Source organism: Balaenoptera acutorostrata, chromosome 7 (assembly GCF_949987535.1).
Source record: "Balaenoptera acutorostrata chromosome 7, mBalAcu1.1, whole genome shotgun sequence".
NCBI lineage: Eukaryota > Metazoa > Chordata > Mammalia > Artiodactyla > Balaenopteridae > Balaenoptera > Balaenoptera acutorostrata.
In genome coordinates this window covers 102,451,511-102,475,883 of record NC_080070.1, presented here as the reverse complement: position 1 = coordinate 102,475,883, position 24,373 = coordinate 102,451,511, and the positions used below count along the sequence as shown (strand labels likewise).

At 38.4% G+C, this 24,373-nt stretch overlaps 1 protein-coding gene across 18 annotated transcripts in view; it reads left to right on the top strand.

Annotated features, from left to right (window-relative positions):
• Positions 1 to 24,373, top strand: part of NRCAM (neuronal cell adhesion molecule) — a 322,710-nt gene that overhangs the window by 289,913 nt on the left and 8,424 nt on the right. For 10 of the 18 annotated variants that reach the window (XM_057550380.1, XM_057550377.1, XM_057550376.1 and 7 more), the window contains 2 exons: positions 13,645 to 13,776; positions 14,749 to 14,827. In XM_057550380.1, the coding sequence (XP_057406363.1) occupies positions 13,645 to 13,776; positions 14,749 to 14,827 (211 nt within the window). Of the gene's footprint in view, positions 1 to 840; positions 877 to 13,644; positions 13,777 to 14,748; positions 14,828 to 24,373 lie in introns of all 18 variants that reach the window. The other 8 variants (XM_057550370.1, XM_057550366.1, XM_057550365.1 and 5 more) reach the window with 1 other exon arrangement.

The window sequence follows — 24,373 nt, the reverse complement described above, 5'->3', positions numbered from 1 at the left end:
CAGCTATTTAATTCATACTGGAATAATGATTTGATGTTTGTTTTTTAAGTCCCTATGAAATTTTTAAACTTATATTAAAATATTGAGGTGAGAGTGGGAAATTACAGTATTTTGCCACACTTAAATTCAAAGTTCACGGCAATGTTTTTTCCTATCTGCAACTTTACCTATATACACACATACACATATGTGTAATACACGCACACACAGACATGCATGCCTACACACAAATAAATATATGTAACTGTGGTTCTGGTCTTGATTCACCAGAAAATAATTTGCTTGTCTGCATACTGATTTAGGTTTTCTAGCAAGGAAATCAAAACAGTTATTAAATAATGCATGTACTTTGTGTTTGAGCATGGGACTGCATAGTTTGCTATGCCATCTGGTACAGAAAGCAAAAGAGCCCCATTAAAGTATTTAGAAAAAGAATGAACACTTCCTTTAATACTTCTAAAAATGATTTTGAAAAACTTGAGATTCAATGAAAATGATCAAAAACATTGTAGAAGATTTTGCATGTCTCTAAATTGTAGAATTGCTTAAGGATCATTTATTTGATTATCTTCCATAGCATAAGAAATTGACATTTTTACCCCAAAATTGGCTTGAAATCTCCTAAGCCTTCTTACATAATAGGCAAGTATGAATAAAGCGCTTTAAGTAATGTGGAGATTTGATTACTGGTAAGTTTGGGAACAAAAACGTACCTTTGTCCCCTGTACCTGATGTGGTACGCTCCATTCTTCTTGCATGCTTTAGCATTTTAAGAAGTGTTTTTATGTAGCTTTACATGCTAACTATATAGTGTCCTGTTTCTGTTTTCCTTCATGAAAGCTGGTATTCTCCCACCTGATGTAGGTGCAGGCAAAGGTAAAATCATTCAACTGCATGACTTTCTACATGTGTGAAATTTGCCATGTTAACCATGGGGAAGTGCAGCATGGGTTAAAAGAGAAAATATTTAAAATAAGCTTTGAAGCACCAAAAGGAAGATAAGATCCTGCAAGATCTTGACTTTAAAATTCATGTCTAGTCTTTTTTACAAGGAGAAGGCCACCCATTGAATTCACCTTTTCTCAAGACTTATCCCAGGTCCAAATCCTAATCTTGGCTTTTAATGCTATGACCGTGGCTAGACCAGACAGGACCCAAACTGTACCTTTGCCGCAGACCCTCATGATGGCCATGCCGTCTGTGAAGGGTTCAGAAATGTTAGTCCCGTGATAAAAACAGCCAGTCAGAAATCAGACCAGCCGAGCTTCCTGTTCTAATCTGATTTACCGGTACCCCTCCTAGACACAGTGCACACGTTGCTGGCATCACACTACACTGTCCGCCTGGAATTGCAGCTTAGCCGTACTCCAGCTGCCCTGGGACTGAAAGCCTCCCCAGTGGGATCCCCTCTGACCACGTGTTCAGGCAGCCCGCATGCTCTGCTCAGCTGTGTTATTCCATTTCTGTCTTCGCCAGACTGCTTAAGTCTCCTCCTGGGGAAGAGCCAACAATCACAGTGAATTACTTTCATTCTCCTTTATTGCTCACAGCTCTCTGGATGAGGAGGATTGGTTGGGAGAATGGTGCTGGAATGAATTGTAGTATTTCTTCCACCCAAAGATCCCCCCAGTCTTTGACTCTTGGCTCTTGGTAGATTTGTCAGCTTCTTAGGGGGCATTGGAGGCCGTCCTGCCTCACATGGCAGTGTTCTCATATAGAGCACCCCTGGCCAGGGATTTTCTTGGGCTTTGACAGACTGAACAAGTACAAATTGGAATGAAGAAAAAGTCGACCAAAAGCAATAAGTGCTTCGCCCTAAGTTGTTCAAATCTTGGGAGCTTAGGCCTGATCATATCTTCTCTTTTCTTACAAATCTTATATTCAGGGTCTTGGTAAATTTTAAAACGTAGATCAGGTAGATTTGGGAATGATTGAATAAGAACTGTAGCCATTTTCAATCATCTTAATAATGTTTTATAGGTGTTTTTACCCTTGAAAGAACAAAGTTGTAAACATTCAAAATGTTCGCAAGATCGTATTCATTTATTCATTTATTCATTCGTTCATTCATTCATTCATTCATTTATTTATTTATGGCTGTGTTGGGTCTTCGTTTCTGCGCGAGGGCTTTCTCTAGTTGCGGCAAGCGGGGGCCACTCTTCATCGCGGTGCGCGGGCCTCTCACTATCGCGGCCTCTCTTGTTGCGGAGCACAGGCTCCAGACGCGCAGGCTCAGTAATTGTGGCTCACGGGCCCAGCTGCTCCGCGGCATGCGGGATCTTCCCAGACCAGGGCTCGAACCCGTGTCCCCTGCATTGTCAGGCAGATTCTCAACCACTGCGCCACCAAGGAAGCCCCCCACCCGCTGATTTTAATGAATTCAGACTAACTAAAAGAAATGTCAATTAATATAGTTGAGGTTTTATCATTTGATGTTACTAAATTGAATTGTGAATTACTTCTGATTATAGAGACAAGCAAAAAGAGAGTCTCCGAAGATTCCTAAAGCCCCCAGTGTTGAAATCTGGTGGAACTCAGATATAAAGAGAAATGGTGTTTAAATTTTTTTTTAAAAGCTAAATCTAACCTTCTTTTCTATATTGTTTCATTTAATAGTGCATCAGTAAGTAAACATTGCTTGCATAAAATGATGATATTTTACCATGATGAGACTTTAAACTGCTAGAGAATAATTTGTTTCCCTGGATTTGCCTTCCTTAAAAATATTTCTTTTTTCAATCTAGGAATGAATTCTATCCTCTTCTCTGTTTTCCTTCTTCGTGTAGAGTTTAGGGACTTTCTGGGAGACAAGAAAAATAAAAATTCTCCACAATCCTTCCCAATTTTAGTATTTTTAATATATCTTTTATATATATATTTTTAATCTTTTATATTTTAATTTGAAGCACCATGAAACAGAGTAAGAGATGAACCATTGAGAGAAAACAGGTGTGATATCCTTGGCTATAGAAGCATCAGCCTCTAGGGATTTTCATTCACTTATGAAGAGAGGAAAAGAGATGGCTCTGAGTTTACATTTTAAAATTTTCTTACAGACTTTAAGAGATGTGAATGAAACCCAAGCTTCCAAATATACAATTACATTGTATGCATTTTGTATACAATTACAAAATGATTATCTAAACCATGAAGTAGAAGCCAGGAGAGTTCAGTTAGCTGTATTATGCCAGGCTAACCCTTTTCCTTACCGTTATCCTCAGTTTGAGCATGGAAGTAGGTACTCGAAATCTTCAGGAGTCACTTATTTTGGTCTGTGTCTTTGTTTGGTCAAAACTCTCAATATCGGTGTAAGAAACTGTAGATGTTTGGCTGCTTTTGTTCAATTTCTTTGTCCCTTTAAATAACTTCAGGGTCTGGGGTTCTAGGAAATAGACCTGTGAAGGCATCTATAGAAATGAACTGAAAACACGCAGATAATGGATTTGACTTATGGTCCCAGTATTGCTGATGGATGGACCCTGCTTTATCTGTGGATTATTGTTTGCTTTCTCATCTTGGGACCAGTCATCAGGACACTTTTGTGAGGTGACTAGTTGGGGCACAGGAATAGGGAGAAACTAACTGGAAAGTCAGGAACTGAACCTGGCTCTTGACCTAATTAGCAGCCGACTGTGGTCAAACAGGACAGAGCAGAGGACGGCACTGAGGCGCAGGTGACGAATCCTCTCTGTGGTCAGACTCTCACTGTATCATTACACCAGAGTCCACTGCACAGCTACCACTTAGGTCAAGAAACAAGGCCAGTGAGTAAAAATCAAGTTTAAAGTTCACAACTTTATTTGGCCTGAACTAAACCAAACCAAACAAACAAACAAAACAGAAATCTCCAACTATATAGAAGGTTCAGTCAATCAACAGCTCATGTCTATCTGGCCCATAAAAAGCATCAGCCTTTTTTAAGGCACTGTGTGTTAGGACAGTAAGGCAGACTCTGCCTTTGATGTGCTTACAATCTGGCAGGTAAGACAACACATAAAAAAAGAGTGAAAAGAGATGGAATTTGAAGAAAATGTTACCTGAGCTTAGAGGAGTAAACAATTTATTTTGCCAAACAGGATCAGGAAAAGCTTCCCAAAGAAAGTAATACTGAACTTGAAGAACGGATAGAATTTTGGCAGATGAGTCAGGGGGGTGGGGTGTATAAATTCTTAGGAGAGGGAATAAGCCAAGGCGTAGGGTTTAAAAATCCACAGGATGTTTGGGTTGTACCCAGCGGTCCACCTGTGGGCAGAGGTAAGCCATCCACATTTGAAACAGGGAAGTGACAGGATCAGAGATGTAGTTTCGGAAGCTAAAACGTAGGTAACCACGCTGGTGGGCTGTACAAAGAAAGACTTAGAGTAGGAAGAGAGATTAGATACAGATTTAAGAAAGCATAGAGGAGAAATGACAATAGCACATCCAAGGAAACATTGCCTGGCATGTCATAGGTGCTCAGTGAGTGTTAGTTCAGTAAGTGCATGAGTGGGGATTAAAAGCAAGGAGGGTTAGAATTCTCCATGATAAAAGGGGCCAAACCGCATAACCTTAGGAAATTGCACTGTCTTCTCTGGGTGTCTTTAAAAATAAGCTGATTGCTCTTGTGTTGGAAGGGATGGTTCTGCCTTGAACATCTTCCATAATTACCCCAAGACTAAATTCCTCAGTTTCATGATTCCAGAAATTTTTAAAGAAAAGTAATGTTTTGCCTGGGTTCTTTGCCACTGATGTTTTACACACATGTTCATTAGTACTGTTGTAAATATGTCTCTGTTGCTTGATCATATTCCTATCATTATTCCTTTAAGAGGAGAACCTCAGACAACTGAAGTCAGTTAGGTCCACAGAAAGACTATATATAATTCCGTAATCAGTTTTGTTTTCTGCTGTTTCCCACCCTTAGCACAGAGGGGCACACAGTATATATGTGATGGTGCATTAGATCACAGAGGTCAAATGCGTTATTGAATTTCTTTAATCTACTTCTCTTTTTGATCCCAAGAAAGGCTATTTCATCGAATTTGTTGCAGTGGAGGGCTTTAGCTTCTAAATTATATAACATACTTGGGAATTTTAGAGTCTGAGAAGCCCATTCATGCTTTCTGGTTTACTATCCTAGGATGTTTTCCCAGGGATAATAATTGATCTTATCATTGTTTAACTATCCAAGTTAACATAGCTGTAAATAAGTCATTTTTACTTTAGGCTATTGAAGAAAGGCTGATGGAATTGTCAGGCTTAGGTAGCCAAATAACATCTTTTAATGACTGTAGAGGTCATCTTAACTAGGTGAAAAGCATATAGCATCGTGTAGGCTCCGTAATTTGGTGTTTCAGGCAGCCGTTTAGGTTGCACTATGATTTTTCAGAACATGATACATAACGAACACCCGGCAGGTAAGATCGTCTTGCTCTCTGGGGTGTGTCAAGTGAAATAGTTCTTCTTCCTTTTATTTCTTGGTTCTTCACTTCTGATAAAGAGTATTGGGCTTTTTTTTTTTTTTTGCAGCTTCTCTTCCAGCGTGCCCTAACTATCCAACCTTCTCCAGAGTAGGTGCTCCTCACCGGGGGTCCCTGAACTCCCTAGAGGCAGATTCTTAAAGAAATGTGTGACTCAAAATAAGTCAGAAGCTGGTATTCTAAGGAGCATCTTTTTCTCACCCAACACAAATTCCTTAAAGACCTGCACTGAGATGATAAATAGCGTGGAAAAGCAGCCACTAGTATGGGGTTTTACCTTGCAGTCTCCCATGTTCTGTGACCTCTGCCCCCGGCATTGTTTGGCAGCTCCCTTCCCGCTGTACATCAGTAAATGGAGACTCTGATGTTCCCTGGGACTGTCTCTCACGGACAACAGTTTACACTGTTCAGGACCCACATCACAGAACTCATACATTTTAATTCAATAGAACTCATTATTTCTGATTACTAATTTATTTCCTAATGCTGTGGTTTAAGAAATGAAAACCCTTTCTGTAATGAAAGTGAAGTAAGAGGGAACCCTGAATTTCAACAGTCAGTTCTAATTTCATTTTACTGGAACAATTTCAGAGTACTTAAACTTATTTTACATGTTATGTGTGTACGGTTTTGCAGTTTGATTGTCTGTCTGTCTGTTTTATTTTTCTATTGTATATTTACTTCAAGCAGTAAACCCCAGGATCAGCAAACTTACTACTGCCACTGCTGAGACCTCAGCCAATATCAGTTGGGAATATGAGGGACCAGAGCATGTGAATTTTTATGTTGAATATGATGTAGCTGGCAGTAAGAAATGATTTTGTTACCCGGTTTTTAATTTGGGGGCTGCATTTGAGGAGATTGAGAACATTTTCAGGATGTACTGTGGATCATGTTGAAAAATAACTTGATCCAAATAAATGGATCAGATGTATCTGAAAAAATCAGAGTGAACCATCAACCTATATATTTTATACGTAACTAGGAATCTCTTTGGTTCATGTTATTAAATACAAGGGACATAATAAGTTCCATTGCATATGTTATTTTCAGGTTGTGGTACCTAAAACTGTTCTTTACCCACGACTTGTAAACTAGAGTAATAATGAATAATTATATTTCAATGTTTAATGGATCCCCAAGTCAGGCACTCTACTACATCCTGGCCACATCTACTAGGAGATGGGGCAGCTTTAGTTTTCAGCAGTTTATGAGAACCCAGTGCCCCCTCCTTAATGAAGTGTGCTCTGCACGTAATGAGCTGGGTGGCCGGTGAATGCTTGTGACAAAATGTTGAATATAGTCCAACTTTCTGTTTAGGCCTTTATCATGCAAATAAATATTAAAAATAAAACAAAACTATGGGTTTAGAAAAACCAATACTTGGGAAAGGTTGAATCTATAACTTGGATAAATTTTAAGGTATTTAAGTTTACCGAAAGATTCATCTTGTGAACCTTAAAAAACAATCCTTTCCATAGTTCGATCCAGCTATTTAATGTATAACAGTTCTTTTTAGAAATATCATTAGAGAAACTCAATAATTTCACAAGGCAAGGTTCAGATCAAGAAACTTCCTTTGTATCAAAAAGATTTAACCCAATGGGAATATATGCAATTAAAATGCAATCTGATATCCAGTCGATTTTTCTCTGAGGACGTTTTCATGTAGTTCTTCATTTTCACTGATTTATTTGACATGACTCAACTTATAATCATCTAAAATGATAAACTGAAGCACCCTAGATTTTGTCTTTCGCTTATAAAGTGTATTTTCCTTTCTGGAAGCATTAAGTGACTTCTGTTCCCTTAAAATATTCAAATGTGTTGTTTTTGCAAAATTTCCATAGACAAAGAAGAATGGAGGAAAGAAACTGTAAATGGTTCTCGGAGCTTCTTTGGGTTATAGGGTCTAATGCCAGGAACAGCGTACAAAATTCGAGTTGGTGCTGAGGGGACTCTGGTTTTGGGGGTTCAGAGGGTATGTTTGAGACAGGCCCAGGTGAGGCACACACCACGCCCGTTCTGGCTCCCAGTCAGGGGTGAGGCCACCCAGCGCTCCAGCTGGAGGCGGGAGTGCTGGTGGAGCTGTGTTTTGGGTAGGGTTGTCAACTGTGCAGCCCAGTTGGGTGGGGAGTTGGGTTCTTGATTGTCTTTGGCTCTTTATATCAAATGAATTACAGAATTGAGCACATCATCTTCTAATCACACGATGGCCAAAACCATTACAAAAGCAGAGGGAAATATGATTCTTAACCTACATGATTTGGATGATTCAATTTTTCACATCATTTACATGTCTAAACTTTCCCTCGGAGTTAGGATGGAATTTTTGAAATGCTTTAGAGCTGAAATAACTCATTGATAAAGTCACAATTTTTTATGCCAGAATGGACTGTAATCCAGCAGAACCCTGCAGTTTGGGTCAGACAACTGATGCAAAGAACGTTAAACTGGTATAGAGCAAAGAAATTGTTCAATGCGTGTATTTCATTATCATACCATATTTGACTGCCTGTATGTATCTTAGTTATGTGAACATTATCACAATACACAAGGACATTACAGTTTCTAAAATAAAGAAAAAAGTTTCTAAAATGAAGAAAAATGTTCTTGTAAGATGCAAGAATATTCCTATTTACTCATAAGATGGAAAACAATCCCCACTCGCTTCAATTTTAAGAAGGGTCGTGTGGTGTGTGTTCATTTTGTGATTCATAAAATCGTGTTATATTCAGTCACTTCATGCATTCTTGGGGGCATGTTGCATTTCCTGTAGAACCTTTAGGCAAAAATGTGTTTTTTTGTGTGTCTTTCCTTACCCAAGCATTATGATTTTTAAAATCATTTCTTCTAATTTAGAAAAGATACAAACATGAGTGGTTTTTTGAAACAGAAAGAAACCAAAGGTAATAGTCAATAACTTATTAAATAAAGGTAATATTAAAATACCTTATAAAAATATTCATGTGCTAAAATCATAATGCTTAAGGAAAAAAATTTTTTCCTTTTTTTTTTGGATTTTCATATCCACTTGCATACAGAGTTCTAGGAAAATACTGTTTTAAACTTAAAAGAGGAATATCCATTCATAGCTAGTGTGATGAGGTGCTTGTTATTATCAAGAGCTTTTAATTTCAGAATACTAAAAACTCAAGTAGATATTCTGCCCATATTTACAGCTAGGATGCTAATAATAGTAACAGCCGTGGCATTTATTCAGAGCTAATCTGTACTAGGTGAATGGTTTTCTTGGCTTTTCTCCTTCGGTCCTTACAACAATCCTGTGAAGGAGACAATGTTGTTACCCACTGACACCCCACGTCAACGACCAGTAATGAGAGGTAAAGGGCCTACCCTGTCACCCAGCTAGAATGCAGGAGAGCTCAGCCTTTCAACACTGAGGAGAGGCTCTCACTACACCCTCTGTTCAGGGCCACAGAGGCCCACATCCCAAGGGGAACGGGTTGTCTCAAAAATGACCACTCCGTTCAGCACTTGGGGCATCTTTCCAGTTATTGTGGACCCTTCATGGCCCCAGTGTACTCCCCACCTTGCAGATCTAGCTAGAATTGGATTCCACCCACAAAATCAGGTTGTGGCATATTTTTTTGGTCCTCTTCTAGGACAGAGGGCAAACCCTTTAGAAAAACATTTTGTCTTCAGTGTTACTATACCTAAAGTAACAGCTGCAGCTGGCAAGTAAGTTCAAGGTGAACAACTATCATGGGTGGGCCATTTTTGTGTGCCAGCAAAGGAGAAATAGGACAAGGTCACAACCACTTATTGTCACCTTTGACGTGAGAGAATAAATATCTATTAAACCCTAGTGACTTTAGTTAACATATTACCTCTAGGAGCAAATACTGTTAATCCAACTTCCTTGTTCTTCCGGTTTCCATGTCTGTCCTGTAGGGATGAACTCCAGGGCGACAGTATTGTCTTCTGCTGCTCTTGCTTTTCTCTCCTCCAGCTAGGTTTTGAGGTGTGAATGCCAGTACTTGGCGTGGAAACATACCATCCTGGCTGATTTTTTAACTCTTCGCGTGAATGAGCTCCTTCTCTCTCTGAGTTCTGCTTATTTCAGGAACCTAGACTCGACTTTCATCTGTGCTTGTTTTATGAATCTTCTTAGCATGACACCGTCTCTGCCTTTGATAGTCTGGATTTTTAAGCTCTATTTCTTAATTTTTTTTCCTGTGGCACACACTGGAATACAAATCAAAGAAGACTACAGGCGGTGTCCTGCTGTCATGCTTCTCACCCACACTTTTGTTAAGACCCCACCTCCTCTTCTTGCTTTCTCCCCTCCTTCCCTCAATCATTGTGTCTCTTCTCTCCTTTCACAAAAGATGTAGAGCAGATTTGCTTTTACTGGGCCCAATAGTTGGGGTGTGTTTTTTAGTGGATTGTATTTTTTTGGTCAACTACCTCCAAACTTTGGCCAAGGTCATTGTTTTCCCTTTCTAAACATTTCTAACTGTTTTAACAGGACACTTTTACACATAATGGGTTCTTCAAAAATAGCCATTTATCTCACTCTTTTTCTTCCATGTTTTTAAATTTTTTTTAGTTTTTATTTTATATTGGAGTATAGTTGTTTAACAATGTTATGTTAGTTTCAGGTATACAGCAGAGTGATTCAGTTACACATATATTCATTCTTTTTTAGATTCTTTTCCCATTTAGGTTATCCCAGAATATTGAGCAGAGTTCCCTGTGCTATACAGTAGGCCCTTGTTGGTTATCTATTTTAAATATAGTAGTGGGTATATGTCAATCCCAATCTCCTAATTTATCCCTCCCCCCACCTTTCCCCTTTGGTAACCTTAACTTTGTTTTCTAAGTCTGTGAGTCTGTTGTCTTCCGTGTTTATTCTGTTATTCTAAGTACGCAAGGACGTTTTCCTCAGGGACCTACTCCCCCACAGCACAGGTTAAACATGAGACAACAAGCAATGTGATGGAGAAGATTGTTGTTAAGACTAACTTCTAGGAAACAAAATCAGTTTCAGGCCTCTGGCTTCTTTTCTGTTTTCGGATTCTTTATATTTGTCTATTTGTTTAATGTATTGCTCTATGGCTTATTCAAGTAATACATGAATATAATTTTACTGTAAAAGTTTTAAATAAAGGGACAATCCTCTGTCACTTTCCTACCCAATCCTACTATTACCCACCCATTGAAACTCAGATTCAAGAAGAGAAAGCCTCACAGGCTTCATTGTGTATGTGTTTGTGTGTGTGTGTGTGTGTGTGTGATGCACAGTGGTGGCCATGACTTGGGTTTGTATGTGCATCTGTAGTTAAGATGATTTTGGAATGTCCTGGGAACACTTGAAGCCTCTTATAGTCATTCTGGGCTTCAGATCCCTTTTTATATGGATGGGAAATCAATAGAAGCTATTTTCACTTACATAATTTCTGTTTTATATCAACTTCTGGTGTGTTTGTGTGTGTGTATGTATACGTGTGTGAGCATGCATACACGTGCACCTCTTAACATACTGTGTCCGCCCAGTCTTAAATAAATGGGATAGTGACATATTTGAAACTTTTTTCTTTAGACATAGGGGCAAAAATTCAAAGTCAACTTGGATGTTCCTTTATCAGCTGTCAAGAAACATTTCTACTTTGTGCATAGTTGCATAGCTGCAAACTGCCAGCCGGCAGTTCAATTTTGACAGTTACCATCTCTATTAAGACAGTGTCTATGCTAATACTTGAGGATCTTATTGCCGTTTGCCCTTATCAGTTGTATTTAATTAGATGAAAAACATAAATGCAGATACTATTTATTAAAGGGCTGTAAATCATTAAGCATATTAAAAACAAGGACTCTGTAACTTCAGTCAAATGCTCCATAGACTTACACCAGTTGGTTTTTGGTTCAGTTTCAAAGAAAATGTACACATCAGAGACCGTGTGTGAATTGACAGAACTGTGTTGCCAAAGAGTATGTACTGACGGACTTTTAAAATATTTCAAAGATAGAAAGTCCCTACAACATTTTATTCTCCTTAAAGACTTCTGCAGAGTTGATGCCTGGACATCAGTGCATTGTAGCAGTAGCGCATAATGGCTGGTACCATGTTCTTTGGAGTCCACAGTCTTGGGTGAAGCTCCAACTCTCAGGCAAGGTCTTTACCCTTTCTGAGCATGGGTTTATTCCTCATGCCTACCTCACAGGATTTTTGTGAAGACTGAATGAGATTTTGCCCTCATCACAGTGCCTAGTATAGAATAAGTTTCAAAATGCTAGCTCTCATTATCATTGTTTTCATCTCCATCCTGATGATGGTTATGGTATGTGTATGGTAGGGGGGCCCTGCCCATACTCATATTTCAGTTGTATCTAATGATGATACAACTCAAAACCCCGATAACCAATGAGACACAAGGGGCTACTGGGGAAAGGCTACTGGCAATTTGATTTATACTCCAGAGAATGTATTTCCACTTCTCATTTTATTTCTTCAACACACATCCACATATTTTTCACATTCCTCTTCACACTTGATTTTAAGCATTTCATTTTTCTCCCTATCCTTTGGGTGGAGAAAAAAGGCAACGAGGTGCTATTTTTGCAACATAGAGCAGAGCCTGGGATAGGTGTCGCCATGCTTCTTTCTGCATCCAGCAATCACATACATCTAACCCAACCATGTTAAATGGATTCAGAACAAATTTAATCAAAAAAGAATGATATAGGCATTCTTATGAATTAAAAAAGAAGAAAACCTTTTACCTTGATTATGGTCAAAAGAGAAAAAAATCAAGACCTTTTTTAAAAAGATTCATACCAGTGTTTTCAACAAATTCTCATGGGCTTGTCTGAATAGCCATTGATGCTGCACTTTGTCCCATTTGATTGTCACTTTTGAATAATACTGGAAATGCTAATTATTCTGTGTTTTTCTTAGGAGATTTGCATACTATGATTGGTTGAATAAGGGGCTTCACATTATTTGACTCCAAACAGAATAGAGGAAGACTTAAAGTACATGTATACATGTGAATGAGTATTTTCTTTCTAAACTGGCCACTTATTCCAATAATGATACCACTGATCAAGATATATCTCAAAGTTGGGGCTTCCCTGGTGGCGCAGTGGTTGAGAATCTGCCTGCTAATGCAGGGGACACGGGTTTGAGCCCTGGTCTGGGAAGATCCCACATGCCACGGACAAGCTGGGCCCGTGAGCCACAACTACTGAGCCTGCGCGTCTGGAGCCTGTGCCCCGCAACGGGAGGGGCCGCGATAGTGAAAGGCCCGCGCACCGCGATGAAGAGCGGTCCCCGCACCGCGATGAAGAGTGGCCCCCGCTTGCCGCAACTAGAGAAAGCCCTCGCACGAACCGAAGACCCAACACAGCCAAAAATAAATAAATAAATAAAGTAGCTATAAAATTAAAAAAAAAAAAAAAAGATATATCTCAAAGTCTTTTGATTGGATTCTGAACGATATTGAATATTGCTTACTGATCCTTTGAGGGTAAATAGGATTTTTCAGAAATTTCCCCAAATCCTTCAGAACCAACTCTTATAAATCAGATGAATAACAAATGAGATGAAAAACAAATCTAAGTAATATTTTGGGTGCAAGTCGAGATGTTATAGAAAATAATAAGGTTGGTTATCTTATGTGGACAGGTTTCATGTGTGGAAAGTTTCCTTTTTAAACAGAAGGTTTCCAACACATTTGGGAAAATTGCAACATCATTGCAATGATATTTTAGCCTCCCAAAGTGGTTCCTTTGAAAGAAAAATACTCAATTAGATGTATACATTCTGTTCTGTTTAAAATGGTTTTCTATTCTTATCATTGTAGTTAATGTACAATTTATCCCATAAACAGTAAAAATTTTAATTGGTTTGGGACTGTGTTTCTGTTGAAAATATATAGTGAAAATAACTATGAACGCAATGCTCAGCAGGGTTTGTTAGCATTGAATGGTGTTAGCAGTCGGATTTCTCTATTTGAATTTTTTTAATTATTGAAGATTTTTCAGAGTTAAGTATTTATGTACCTCCTGATTGATAACTGACAGATTCCAAGGCGGGGACACATGTAAAATATAGAAAAGCTTATGTACTATGGCAGTTTTTTTTTTTACTACAAGTGACTACAACAGTTATCACCTCCCCCGAACCCATTCACACTGACACCATTGATTTGTTTTCCAGCGATGGCAAGCCGGCAGGTGGATATAGCGACTCAGGGCTGGTTCATTGGTCTAATGTGTGCTGTCGCTCTCCTGATCTTAATTTTGCTGATTGTTTGCTTCATCAGAAGAAACAAAGGTGGTAAATATCCAGGTAAGAAAGAAAGATTGAAATTGCCGTATAATACTGCATGATGATCCATTAAACTAAAAAGAAATCATGAGAGTAATCACAGAGATTGCAATAAGTGTATCTTCCCAGAGCCATACATTTGGACTTTTCTTTTCAAACAATTTTTATATGTAATGGAAGACTCAACATTGCCAAGGATCAGAAGACACTTGGGGGAGCAGATGAATCAATCCTCTGAAGGTATTAGTGACTCTGCTTCCTTAGGCTTTTACATGAGTCATAGGTGCTGAAATAGCACCTAAAACCAACAGGCAGAGGGAGAAGGTACCTGAAGTTTTCCAGAAGAAGTGATGCATGAACTGGGTCTTGATATCATGATGAGTACTGTTGCTTTCCCTATATGGTTAATGTTTTGTTCAATTTAGTGGATCCAGTGAATTTCTATTTTCTTTACCTGGCCATTTCCCCTTCAGTGGCAGAGAAAAAATCTGCAAAAAATTAGATTTACAAAAACAATTTGTAACCATGAATATAGTTAATAGATAGATTGGTAAAATAGAGGGAAATCTTAGAAGCTTCAGACTTATTCCTTTAGCAGGTGAGTAAGAGACTTGTGCCAAAATGCTTATTATATGAAGTCAACTCTGTATGTTAATTAGATGTTCATTCTACTAATTTACCTCCAAGAGACTAGAACATCAAAATATATGCATAGGGGGTTCCCTGGTTGCCTAGTGGTTAGGATTCCGGGCTTTCACTGCCGTGGCCCGGGTTCAATCCCTGGTCAGGGAACTAAGATCTGCAAGCCACATGGCAAGTAAATAAATAAATAAGTAAATAAATAAATAGCCACATGATACATCTGGTTGTATAACTCTATGGTGTATAGAATTATTTCCCACTGCTGTATATCTCATAGAGTGCACTCCTAAAAACTTTGAATAAGGAAACCCAGGATCAATAGATAATAATGTCATTTTGGCATTTTTTTAGTTAAAGAAAAGGAAGATGCCCACGCGGATCCTGAAATCCAACCTATGAAGGAAGATGACGGCACTTTTGGAGAATACAGGTGAGCCCTTGCTTCTCAGCCACCCTTCCCCCCCCCTGCCCTGAACAGACACCACACTCAGTCTCCCTAGAATGGGATTCAGACAGGAATGCACTCTGCCTGGGATTTTCTATTTATCTCAAAAATTAGTTTAGAAACACTTGTGTGTCCAAATGTTTACACACCCCGCACAGTTAAAATAATCTCACTTTCATTAAAAAATAAATTTCCATCTTAGTGGTAGGTTTGGAGATGGAATATCTTCCACTCTGTCCTATTTTCCAGAGACCCTTGCTGTAATTGATCAACATAGAAAAGCTGGTGTGTGATAATAAGAGTTAAAACAACAATAAAGACCCTACAAACCTGCATTGTAAAGCAAACTATCCCTGTCATTCTCTAAGCAGTGCTTTTGTAAAATTTATGTTACTCTTTTTCATCTTGGATTTGAAGCCTTTTTTTCCAAAACAGGTACCTGTACCCCCTCCTATTAATCATGAAATGATGACCAGGCTGTTTTAGAAGCCGTTAATTATTAAGAAATATTACAGCCCTGGAGGCAGTGTATTAACTCACAGGGTTTTGCTAAAACATTCTTGGCTTGGCTCTGTCTTTAAGGACAAATTTAATGGAACCTATGTGCTAAATACTTTTTTTTAAAAAAAAGGAAGAAAGAAACTGTTTAAACAAAGATATTTTTGCCTAGGGGGTATAGGCCTTTTTAAAGAGAGATAAGTGGTTATTTTAGATATGTTCAAAAACAAAAACAAAAGATATATTTATTCATTTAAAAGATTGGGATTTTGGTGTTCCAAAAGAATACATCTATTAATCAAATGCCTTTGCACAGTGTGCTTTCTTTCTATAAGCCTCTTGTTTATATAAAGTATAATCTTTTAAATATGTGCTGAGCCGGTACTGAGGATTTTTTTCATATCCATTATTCAGTGATCAACTTGTAAAATAAACCCTAATGATATTCATTATATCCAAAGAAATAAATAATCAAAACAAGAGCAGAAATGAATGAAATTGATGACAGATATAAGAGTTTATTAATAATGTTAGCTGCTGGTACTTTGAAAATATCATAAGAATTTTTTGCCAGAAGAAAAGGCTTTTAGGTGAAATAAAATATGTCACTCTTATGATTGCCAGATGACATTTACAAATAAGATATGTGTCTTAATTTTCACCTGTCTCTAGAGCTCATTTTTGGTATTTCCATGTCAATATCACAAGGGGCAAAGTAATGCCAAGGATAAGAAATATGAGAACTGATTGAGAAAAACTGTGTATTTTTTTTACAAAATTAGATTCACGCCAGTCTCCACGCAGATACAAGTGTTTTTCCTGTATGTCTCGGCACCTCAGCTTTCATTCTGATCCCCTTTTCAGAGGAGATGACTGTGATTTTTAAAACTCTTCAGAATTCTGTATCTTAGGATACAGAAAAACATCTAGTGAGGGTTGTCTCGATGTCAGATGTTGACTCTGAGACTGAAAGGGTATGAAAACCTCATTCAGCATCCGCACCTGTCCACCCACAAGGTTTTATAACGCATTAAAGCAGCCTGCAGATGGCCACAGCCTAGGGTTGCCAGGCCTTAGGTTGGGTGAGTTGAAACCTTTGCTGATTTCATTCACTCTTCTACACATTTCTCCTGTAAAGCAGGGGAGCTCATAATTACTAAATAACTTGTTATTTTTAGTGTTCCTGTGACTAGAATTCTACCCAGGATATGCACACCACTCCCTTATTTGTAGTGCTAAAGCTGGATCTTTAATATAACCTGAAAATATCATGTATTTGCATGAACTGAAAACAAACCATTGCACTCCATACATTCTTCACATGGTGATGGGTTTCTGTTCTACATTATCATGCCCAAATGAATCTGGCAATGTACTGCTTACTCCATGCGTCTCAAATGTCAGCTTGCTCTTAGAGTGATGTGAAACCATGATCTGATGTGATATGACTTTCTCAGGGTCCCTCTGCTGCCTACTCCATTAAAACGTGATTGAAATTGAAGTTGAATGTGAACTCATCTGGAATCAAGAGACTTAGTTTTACTGTCAACTCAGCCACTACCCGTGATTTCTTTAGATATGGCGTTTAATGTCTCATTTTTTTCATCTATAAAACGATAGAGTTGTTGAAGTACGAGATGATCTCCAAAGATTTCTAGTTCTATGATTGATTTCTGTGCTCCTTTACAAACTATCTGCTGATGAGTTTTAATGTGATTTGGGGTTTCAGAGCAGTACATAGCAAATATTTTGTTACTGGCCTCATTATTACTGTGTTTACATTTATTTGGTCATATTTATTTGTCTTGGTGTTAATTCATATGTGATATGTTTGTGAAGCATTTTCAAATGGCTGTCTTTAGCTTGTGCCCTGAGTTTCTCAGAAGAGAAAGATTTTTCCTTGGGCTTATTGAGTACACACACATTGGTTCGTGTGTGAAGAAAAAAAAAACGTGTAATTCCGTTGATCTGGGAGTTGCCAAAGGAAATAAAGTTCTGACAGGTGTCTTAAACCTGAAACACAACTCAGTGACTTTTTTTCACTGAAGCTGAAAATTCATAAGGACAATGTCACAAGTGAGATCACTTCCGAAAACACCCAGCCACCCTTTGCTACAGAGGTGGCTTTGTCCTGTGACTTCCTGACATGACCTCAGAATTTTTTCCCTTTGGTTTCTTTTCTACTGAAAAAAACTAAAAGACCTTTCATTTCATAGATGTCATAATGAATGAAAATAGTTCCAACTGTTTATTACAGAATTTTTTAAAATAATACATTTAAATATCATTCTTCTCCCTCAATCACAAGTCCCTTCTCTGCTTTGCACCTTCTAGAAATTTTGAGTTCTGTATTATTTATTGATTCTTATTCTTTTTCATTCTGAAAATAAATTAATATGCTGATCACACACAGACACACACAAAATCAGGGCTATTGCCTAAATGTAAATGAATTCTGTTGATGATTTGCTCGTTCTCAGGCTTGAAGATGAAACCATTTCTACATGGTTGGCTCTGAGCCAGCAGGTATTTCATAGTGCAAAGAGGGATGGAACGTCAGTGGCCAAATTTGATGTTTTTTTCATGTGCTCTAATCTTGTACCCTCACTCCAACACCCACCCCCAAGCAGTCACCCTCTGGTGGAAGCCTGCAGCTTTCTTTGTTTGTTTCTTTAATTATACAGACAGTAGGATCTGCACCCTTACTAGCATATAGAAAAATCAGAGAAACAATGCAACCAGCCGTGTAAGTATTTTTTTATTCTTCAGATCCATTCCTTTAAAAACCAGAATGAACATAGGTCATAAGCCATATGACCATCGTACTTGAATTCATACCATAAATGGAGGCTCTTGGCATGGGAAGCTTGTCACATGAACTTGACCCTGCTGCAAGCATGTTAACCCGTGCTTGTAAGGCTTGGATGATGTGAAGATGTGTTGCATTTGTTATATACTTTAGATTTATTCTGCTCACAGACATAAACTGATATGTGAGCAGTATAAATAATGACAGACTTTCACAGGGAGTGTTTGGGTCGTGAATGTCAAAAAAACCCTGCAGTATGGTTTGGCCGTGGTAGGATGGTGACTACAGGAAAATCAGACCCAACGATCACAGATGTATCCATCGTTGCCGCATTTTACTCAGCAGGCATTCAATGGATACCTTCTGTGTGCACAATCCTGAACAAAGTGCTGCTGAGAAAAAGTGAACTCCCTAAAATTCATTCTTTAGGGTAAGGGAAAGGAAAGAGTATGTTCCGATGCTTTGTCTCACATCATAAAATTGATGAAGAAGAAATGAAAAATGTGTTAAAGTTAGAATTTTGAAGAATTTCCAAAATGCCCACTCTCTCTTTTATTGTTATTTTACAACGAATTCATTCAACCAGTATTTATTGAGTGCCTACTGTATGCTAGGCTATGGGGATATTAAAACCAATAGAATGTTATCTCACTAGTTTATAGTCTAGTGAGGGATGCAGGGAAGTAAAAGAACAATCTGAGCATAGTGTGAAGAGTGCTATGAAAGGGAAGGGATACTGCTGAGGCACCAAGGGGGCAGGGGCAGGAAGCCAAAGCCAAGTGCATGGCCTTGAAGGAGGTGGTACAAGAAATCTTCCCAGAGGGAGTAATGCAGGAGCTGAGTTTTGAACATTCCTTTCATGGCACAACTTATAGCAATGAATAAAGATAATCATGGATGTAAGTATCAAAAATATATTTTATGGCTGTATATACTATTTTATGACTGTTTTATTACTTATTTTGAAATTTGTTCAATCTTTGACATTCTAGGCTAAGAACATCTGACACCTCCTGTCCTTAAAAAATTCTTATAAAAATGTGGGGTTTTTTTAAGCTTTGAATACTGTATAGCTAAATAACGATGTGACTATTCAATCATCTTCTGTAACTTCTAAATTCCTCTCATTTGGGAAACTATCCTTTCACACTTAAACTTGACCAAGCAACTTCCCTTGGCACAATGTCAAAAATAGTTGACTTACTCTTTCATTTGAAAATTCATCTTTGAGTTGAAAAGAGGCAAGCACTCATCCAGAGCTTCAGCAGAGACTTGTCACTGCTCATCACATCTGGAAAGTTCTAAGTGTGTGTGTTATACAAGGGATTTCTTAGAAAAAATATCTCTCTGAGGTGGGGTCTGGAGTGGAGAGAAGAGGTGTGATGGCAGGTGGTGATTTGTTAGGTACAAATCACGTGCCAGGCACTGTGCTGGTGCCTCATATACATTTTTCTCATTTAACCAGATTGTAATTCCTGAAGCAGGACATTACATCACACCACTTTCTAAAAAGTCTTAAAAAGATCTTGAGATGCCTTTGAACAGCTTTTTCTGGAAAGACTCTGTTTGTGGGTAGAGCCTCCCTTTTCTTTACTTCTCTTCTTTCAAGCACAGCCCATGTTGCTGTAGATTCTCATCCACTATGGCCATTAAGCTGGAAAGGATGTTTCCAGGGAGCCCCTTCCCTGGCCATTATTCATGACTGGTGTGATGGTGTGTATAAAAATCCAAATGAATCTGCAGGAAAATATTAGAATTCATAAGAGAGTTTAGTAATGTTGCCTGACACAAAATTAACATAAAAGTCAATTATATTTCTTTGTACCAGCAAACAATTGGAAAATAGGATTTTAAAAATGATTCCAGTTATGATGACATGAAAATTTGATGTAGGAATAAAGCCAAAAAAAGATCTCCCTGTATTCTATTCCATTGATCAATTCGTCTACCTCTGCCCCAAAACTACACTGTCTTAATACAGTAGCTTTGAATGAGTCTTGATAGCTGGTAGGTCAAGTCCTCCAACTTTGTGATTCTTCCTACAGAAGTTTTTAGATATTCTTGGCCCTTTTCACGTACGTATACATCTTAGAATCAGCTTGCCAAGATCCACATAAAAACCTACTGTGTTTTTACTGGAAATAAATTGAATCTAAAGAGCAATATAAAGAAAGTTAACATATTTACCATGGGTCTTCCTGTCCATAGTTATGGTATATCCCTCCATTTTATTTACCTCTTATTTAATAGCTCTGAACACGAGTTTCATTTTCATGGGGGTCTTACACATATTTTTGTTCGATTTGTTCTTATCTACTTCATATTTTTATGGTATCCAAAATGGAATTATTTTTTTAAATTTCATTTTCCACTTGTTTGCAAGTACTTAAATAAAATTTACTTTTATGCTAATATGGTATTAAGCAACATTACTAAACTCTGTTTTTATTCTGATGTTTGCCTGTAGGCTCTTTTGGATTTTTTACATACATAATCATATCATTTATGAATAATGACAGTTCTTTTCTTCTTAATACACGTCTTCTATTTCTTTTTCTTATCATGTTGCTTAGTACTTCCAATGCAGTTTGTTTGCTTGTTTGTTTTTGGGTGGCTGCGTTGGGTCTTCGTTGCTGCACGCGGGCTTCCTCTAGTTGCAGCGAGTGGGGGCTACTCTTCATTGCAGTGCGCGGGCTTCTCATTGCAGTGGCTTCTCTTATTGTGGGGCACAGGCTTTAGGCACGTGGGCTTCAGTAGTTGCAGCACACGGGCTCAGTAGTTGTGGCACACGGGCTTAGTTGCTCCACGGCATGTGGGATCTTCCCGGACGAGGGCTTGAACCCGTGTCCCCTGCATTGGCAGGCAGATTCTTAACCACTGCACCACCAGGGAAGTCCCTCCAATACAGTTTTGATTAGAAGTCCTAATTATTATTTCTGATGTCAAACAGAAAACTTTCAACATTCACCATCAAGGATGACATTAACTCAAAGTTTCTTATAGACACAATCAGATTAATGAAGATACTTCTGTTCCCAGTGTTTGAAAGTTTTTTTGTGAATGTGTGTTGGATTTCACCATATACCTTTTTTCTAAATCTACTGAGATGATCATAAAATATTTTTCTTTTCTTCTGCTAAAATAGTGAATTATATGAATTGGTGTTTAAATGCTAAAACAAGCTTGCATTCCTGGAATGCAACCCAACCTGGTCACGATATATTATCTTTTTAGCAGATTGCTAAATTCTATTTGCTCATGATTTCTTTGGGATTTTTTCATCATTTGTGTTCATAAATGAGATTAGCATGTAATTTTACTTTCTCAGAGTGTTATTGTTGGTTTTAGATATCAGTGTTATACTAGACTCACAAAATGATTAAAGGAGTGGTTCCTCTGATGTGTCAAACTTGAACATGTCCAGAACTGAACCACTGATCTTCCAGCCAAAACATGCTGCGCTCCTGAGTAAGGGTAATTCCATCCTTCCTGCTACTCAAACCAAAAATGTTGATGTTGTCTTTTTCTCTGTTATTCCATATCCAATCCATCAGCAAATCCTGTTGGTGCTACCTTCAAAATATGTCTGTAATGACCACTTTGGACCACTCCCAGTGTTCCACTCTGGCCCAAGTCATAGCCCTCTCACCTCCTGGATTATTGCTGTAATTCCCCTAGCCCCCTAGAGCAGGGGTTGGCAAACTTTTTCCGTAAAAGGCCCAATAATAAGTATTTTAGATTTTACAGGCCACACAGTTTCTGCTGCAACTCTACAATTCTGTTGCAGTGCAGAAGCAGCCAGAGACAATACATAATAAATGGGCATGGCCCAATTTTGCTGTAGTTTGCCAACTCCTCCCTCTAGGGTAGGCTATTCGTAACACTGATGACAGTAATCCTTTTTTTTCTATAAATTTATTTATTTTATTTATTTATTTTTGGCTGCGTTATGTATTCGTTGCTGCGCACGGGCTCTCTCTAGTTGCTGTAAGAGGGGGCTACTCTTCGTTGTGGTTCGCGGGCTCCTCATTGTGGTGGCTTCTCTTGTTATGGAGCACGAGCTCTAGGTATGCGGGCTTCAATAGTTGTGGCACGCGGGCTCAGTAGTTGTGGCACGTGGGCTCTAGAGTGCAGGCTCAGTAGTTGTGGCGCATGGGCTTAGTTGCTCCGTGGCATGTGGGATCTCCCAGACCAGGGCTCAAACCCGTGTCCCCTGCATTGGCGGGTGGATTCTTAACCACTGTGCCACCAGGGAAGCCCGACAGTAATCCTTTTAAAATGTAAATCAGATCATGTCACTCATCCATTGAAAACTCTCCAGTGACTTCCCATCTCACTCAGAGTTAAAGACAGAATCCTTACAATGTCCTACAAGACCCTGATCTAGCTCTATTACCTCTTTTACTTTAATCTCTCTCTCTCTCCCTCCCTCTCCCCCGCTCCACCCCCCACCTCCCTCTGAGCTCCTTTGCCATTCCTAGAACAGGCTTGCCCCACCTCAGGGCATTTGCACTGCTGTTACTCCTGTCATAATGGCTCTCCCTCCAGCTATCCACCTGGCTAACTCAACCCTTTTAAGTCTTTGATCAGATGTCACTTCTTAACAGGGCCTTTTTTGGACATCCTATTTGAATGTCAGTCTTCCATCCCCTCCCCTGACACCTTCCATCCTCTTTACTCAGCTCTGTATTTTCCATAGCACTAATCACCTTCTGACACACTCTATAACTAATTTTTAAAATATGTTGATTGTCTGTATTTTCCCCTACTAGAAGTAAGCCCAGTGAAGTCAGGGCTTTAGTCTATTTTGTTGCTGCTCTATCCCGTACGACTAGAACATTATGTCTTAGAGTAGGCACTCAGTAAACATTTATTAGATGTATCATGGATGGATGGATGGATGAATCAAAGAAATGCCATAGACTAGAATTTCCTGGAGTGTACACCTTGGAACACTAGTTCTACAAAGCAGAATAATACTAATAGTTGGAATCCAGGTGACAAAATTCTGCTCACTATTGAAATCCTCAGTAGAATTAAGTGTCTCACCAAGTCATGGGCAGTATTTCACAGGAAGTATTCGAGCACAGCCTAGAAGCTAATGATTAAATTCCAAAAATGTGCAAGTTATTCTTACAATGGGTTGGAGAACTGGATGCTATGTTCCCTACAATGCCCCAAACACAGGCCACCCCAAGACTCTGTGATACCTCCCCAGCTGTTTATTAAAATGATAATATCATTTATTTAATTTGTGACAAGCACTTGTGTATTGCTAAAACAGGTAATTTTCAATAGCATATGCCAAAGTCATGTGAAGCCAGTATTATTTTCTAGTCTTGAAATTTTCTCCTTGGTGAAAAACTGGAGACCCTAGTAGAAATTATTGGCCGAAGAGCCAGAATGTTTGTGCATCGTGAAATATTTGTATCTTGGCTAAAAATAAAAAAGAGTTACTCTTCAAAGGAGAGGGAGCAGTTAAATCCTAACACAAATTCCTAGGTGAGATACTGCAGCTCATGGGACCTGTCTTTTACATGAAATCTTTTTATTTTTTACTAATGTTGTTTATGTTTCCCATTTTTGCCTTGGATTTTTGTTCTTTGAAAGAATACAAAAGATGTCATTGCCTTTTTTTTCCTTTTTTTTTGAAACCAAATGTTACCTGTTAGGGACTAGGTCAGTATGCATACCTAGTTACTTGACGTGTGAGTGAATGTTCTTAAACATAGTGATTACTCTGCTACTTCCAGATATTGTGCTTAGGGGTTCAAAAGAGACATAAGCAAATATAGAGAGAGAGTCCTACACATTTTTATAAAATTACACTCCTCAGATTCCACACTGCGGAGAAGGGAGTAGTAAGGTAAAAGTGAGGGCAGGAAATCTTTGCTTTTGCATTTGCACTCACACTCTTCAGAATATATTGACATGCCATTAATAGTACAGATGTAGTGCCCTGAAGCTAAAGTATGTCTCTTTCCAAATTAATAAATCTTTACCCATTAACTAAAATTCTTACAGAAAAAAAAATACTGTATACAATCAGTATAAGGATTTTGCTTTTCTTCTTAGGCTATTTTCATTTGTTTCTTCTGCATCCTTTTAATGGAATGTGTAGGTCTCTTGAAAGGTAAGGTTCAAGTTTACAAGTCTGGCCTGTACTCAGTAACAAAAAGATTTGAGATGCAGGATTTTGCTTCTTGCTCAGAAAAACAAAAATC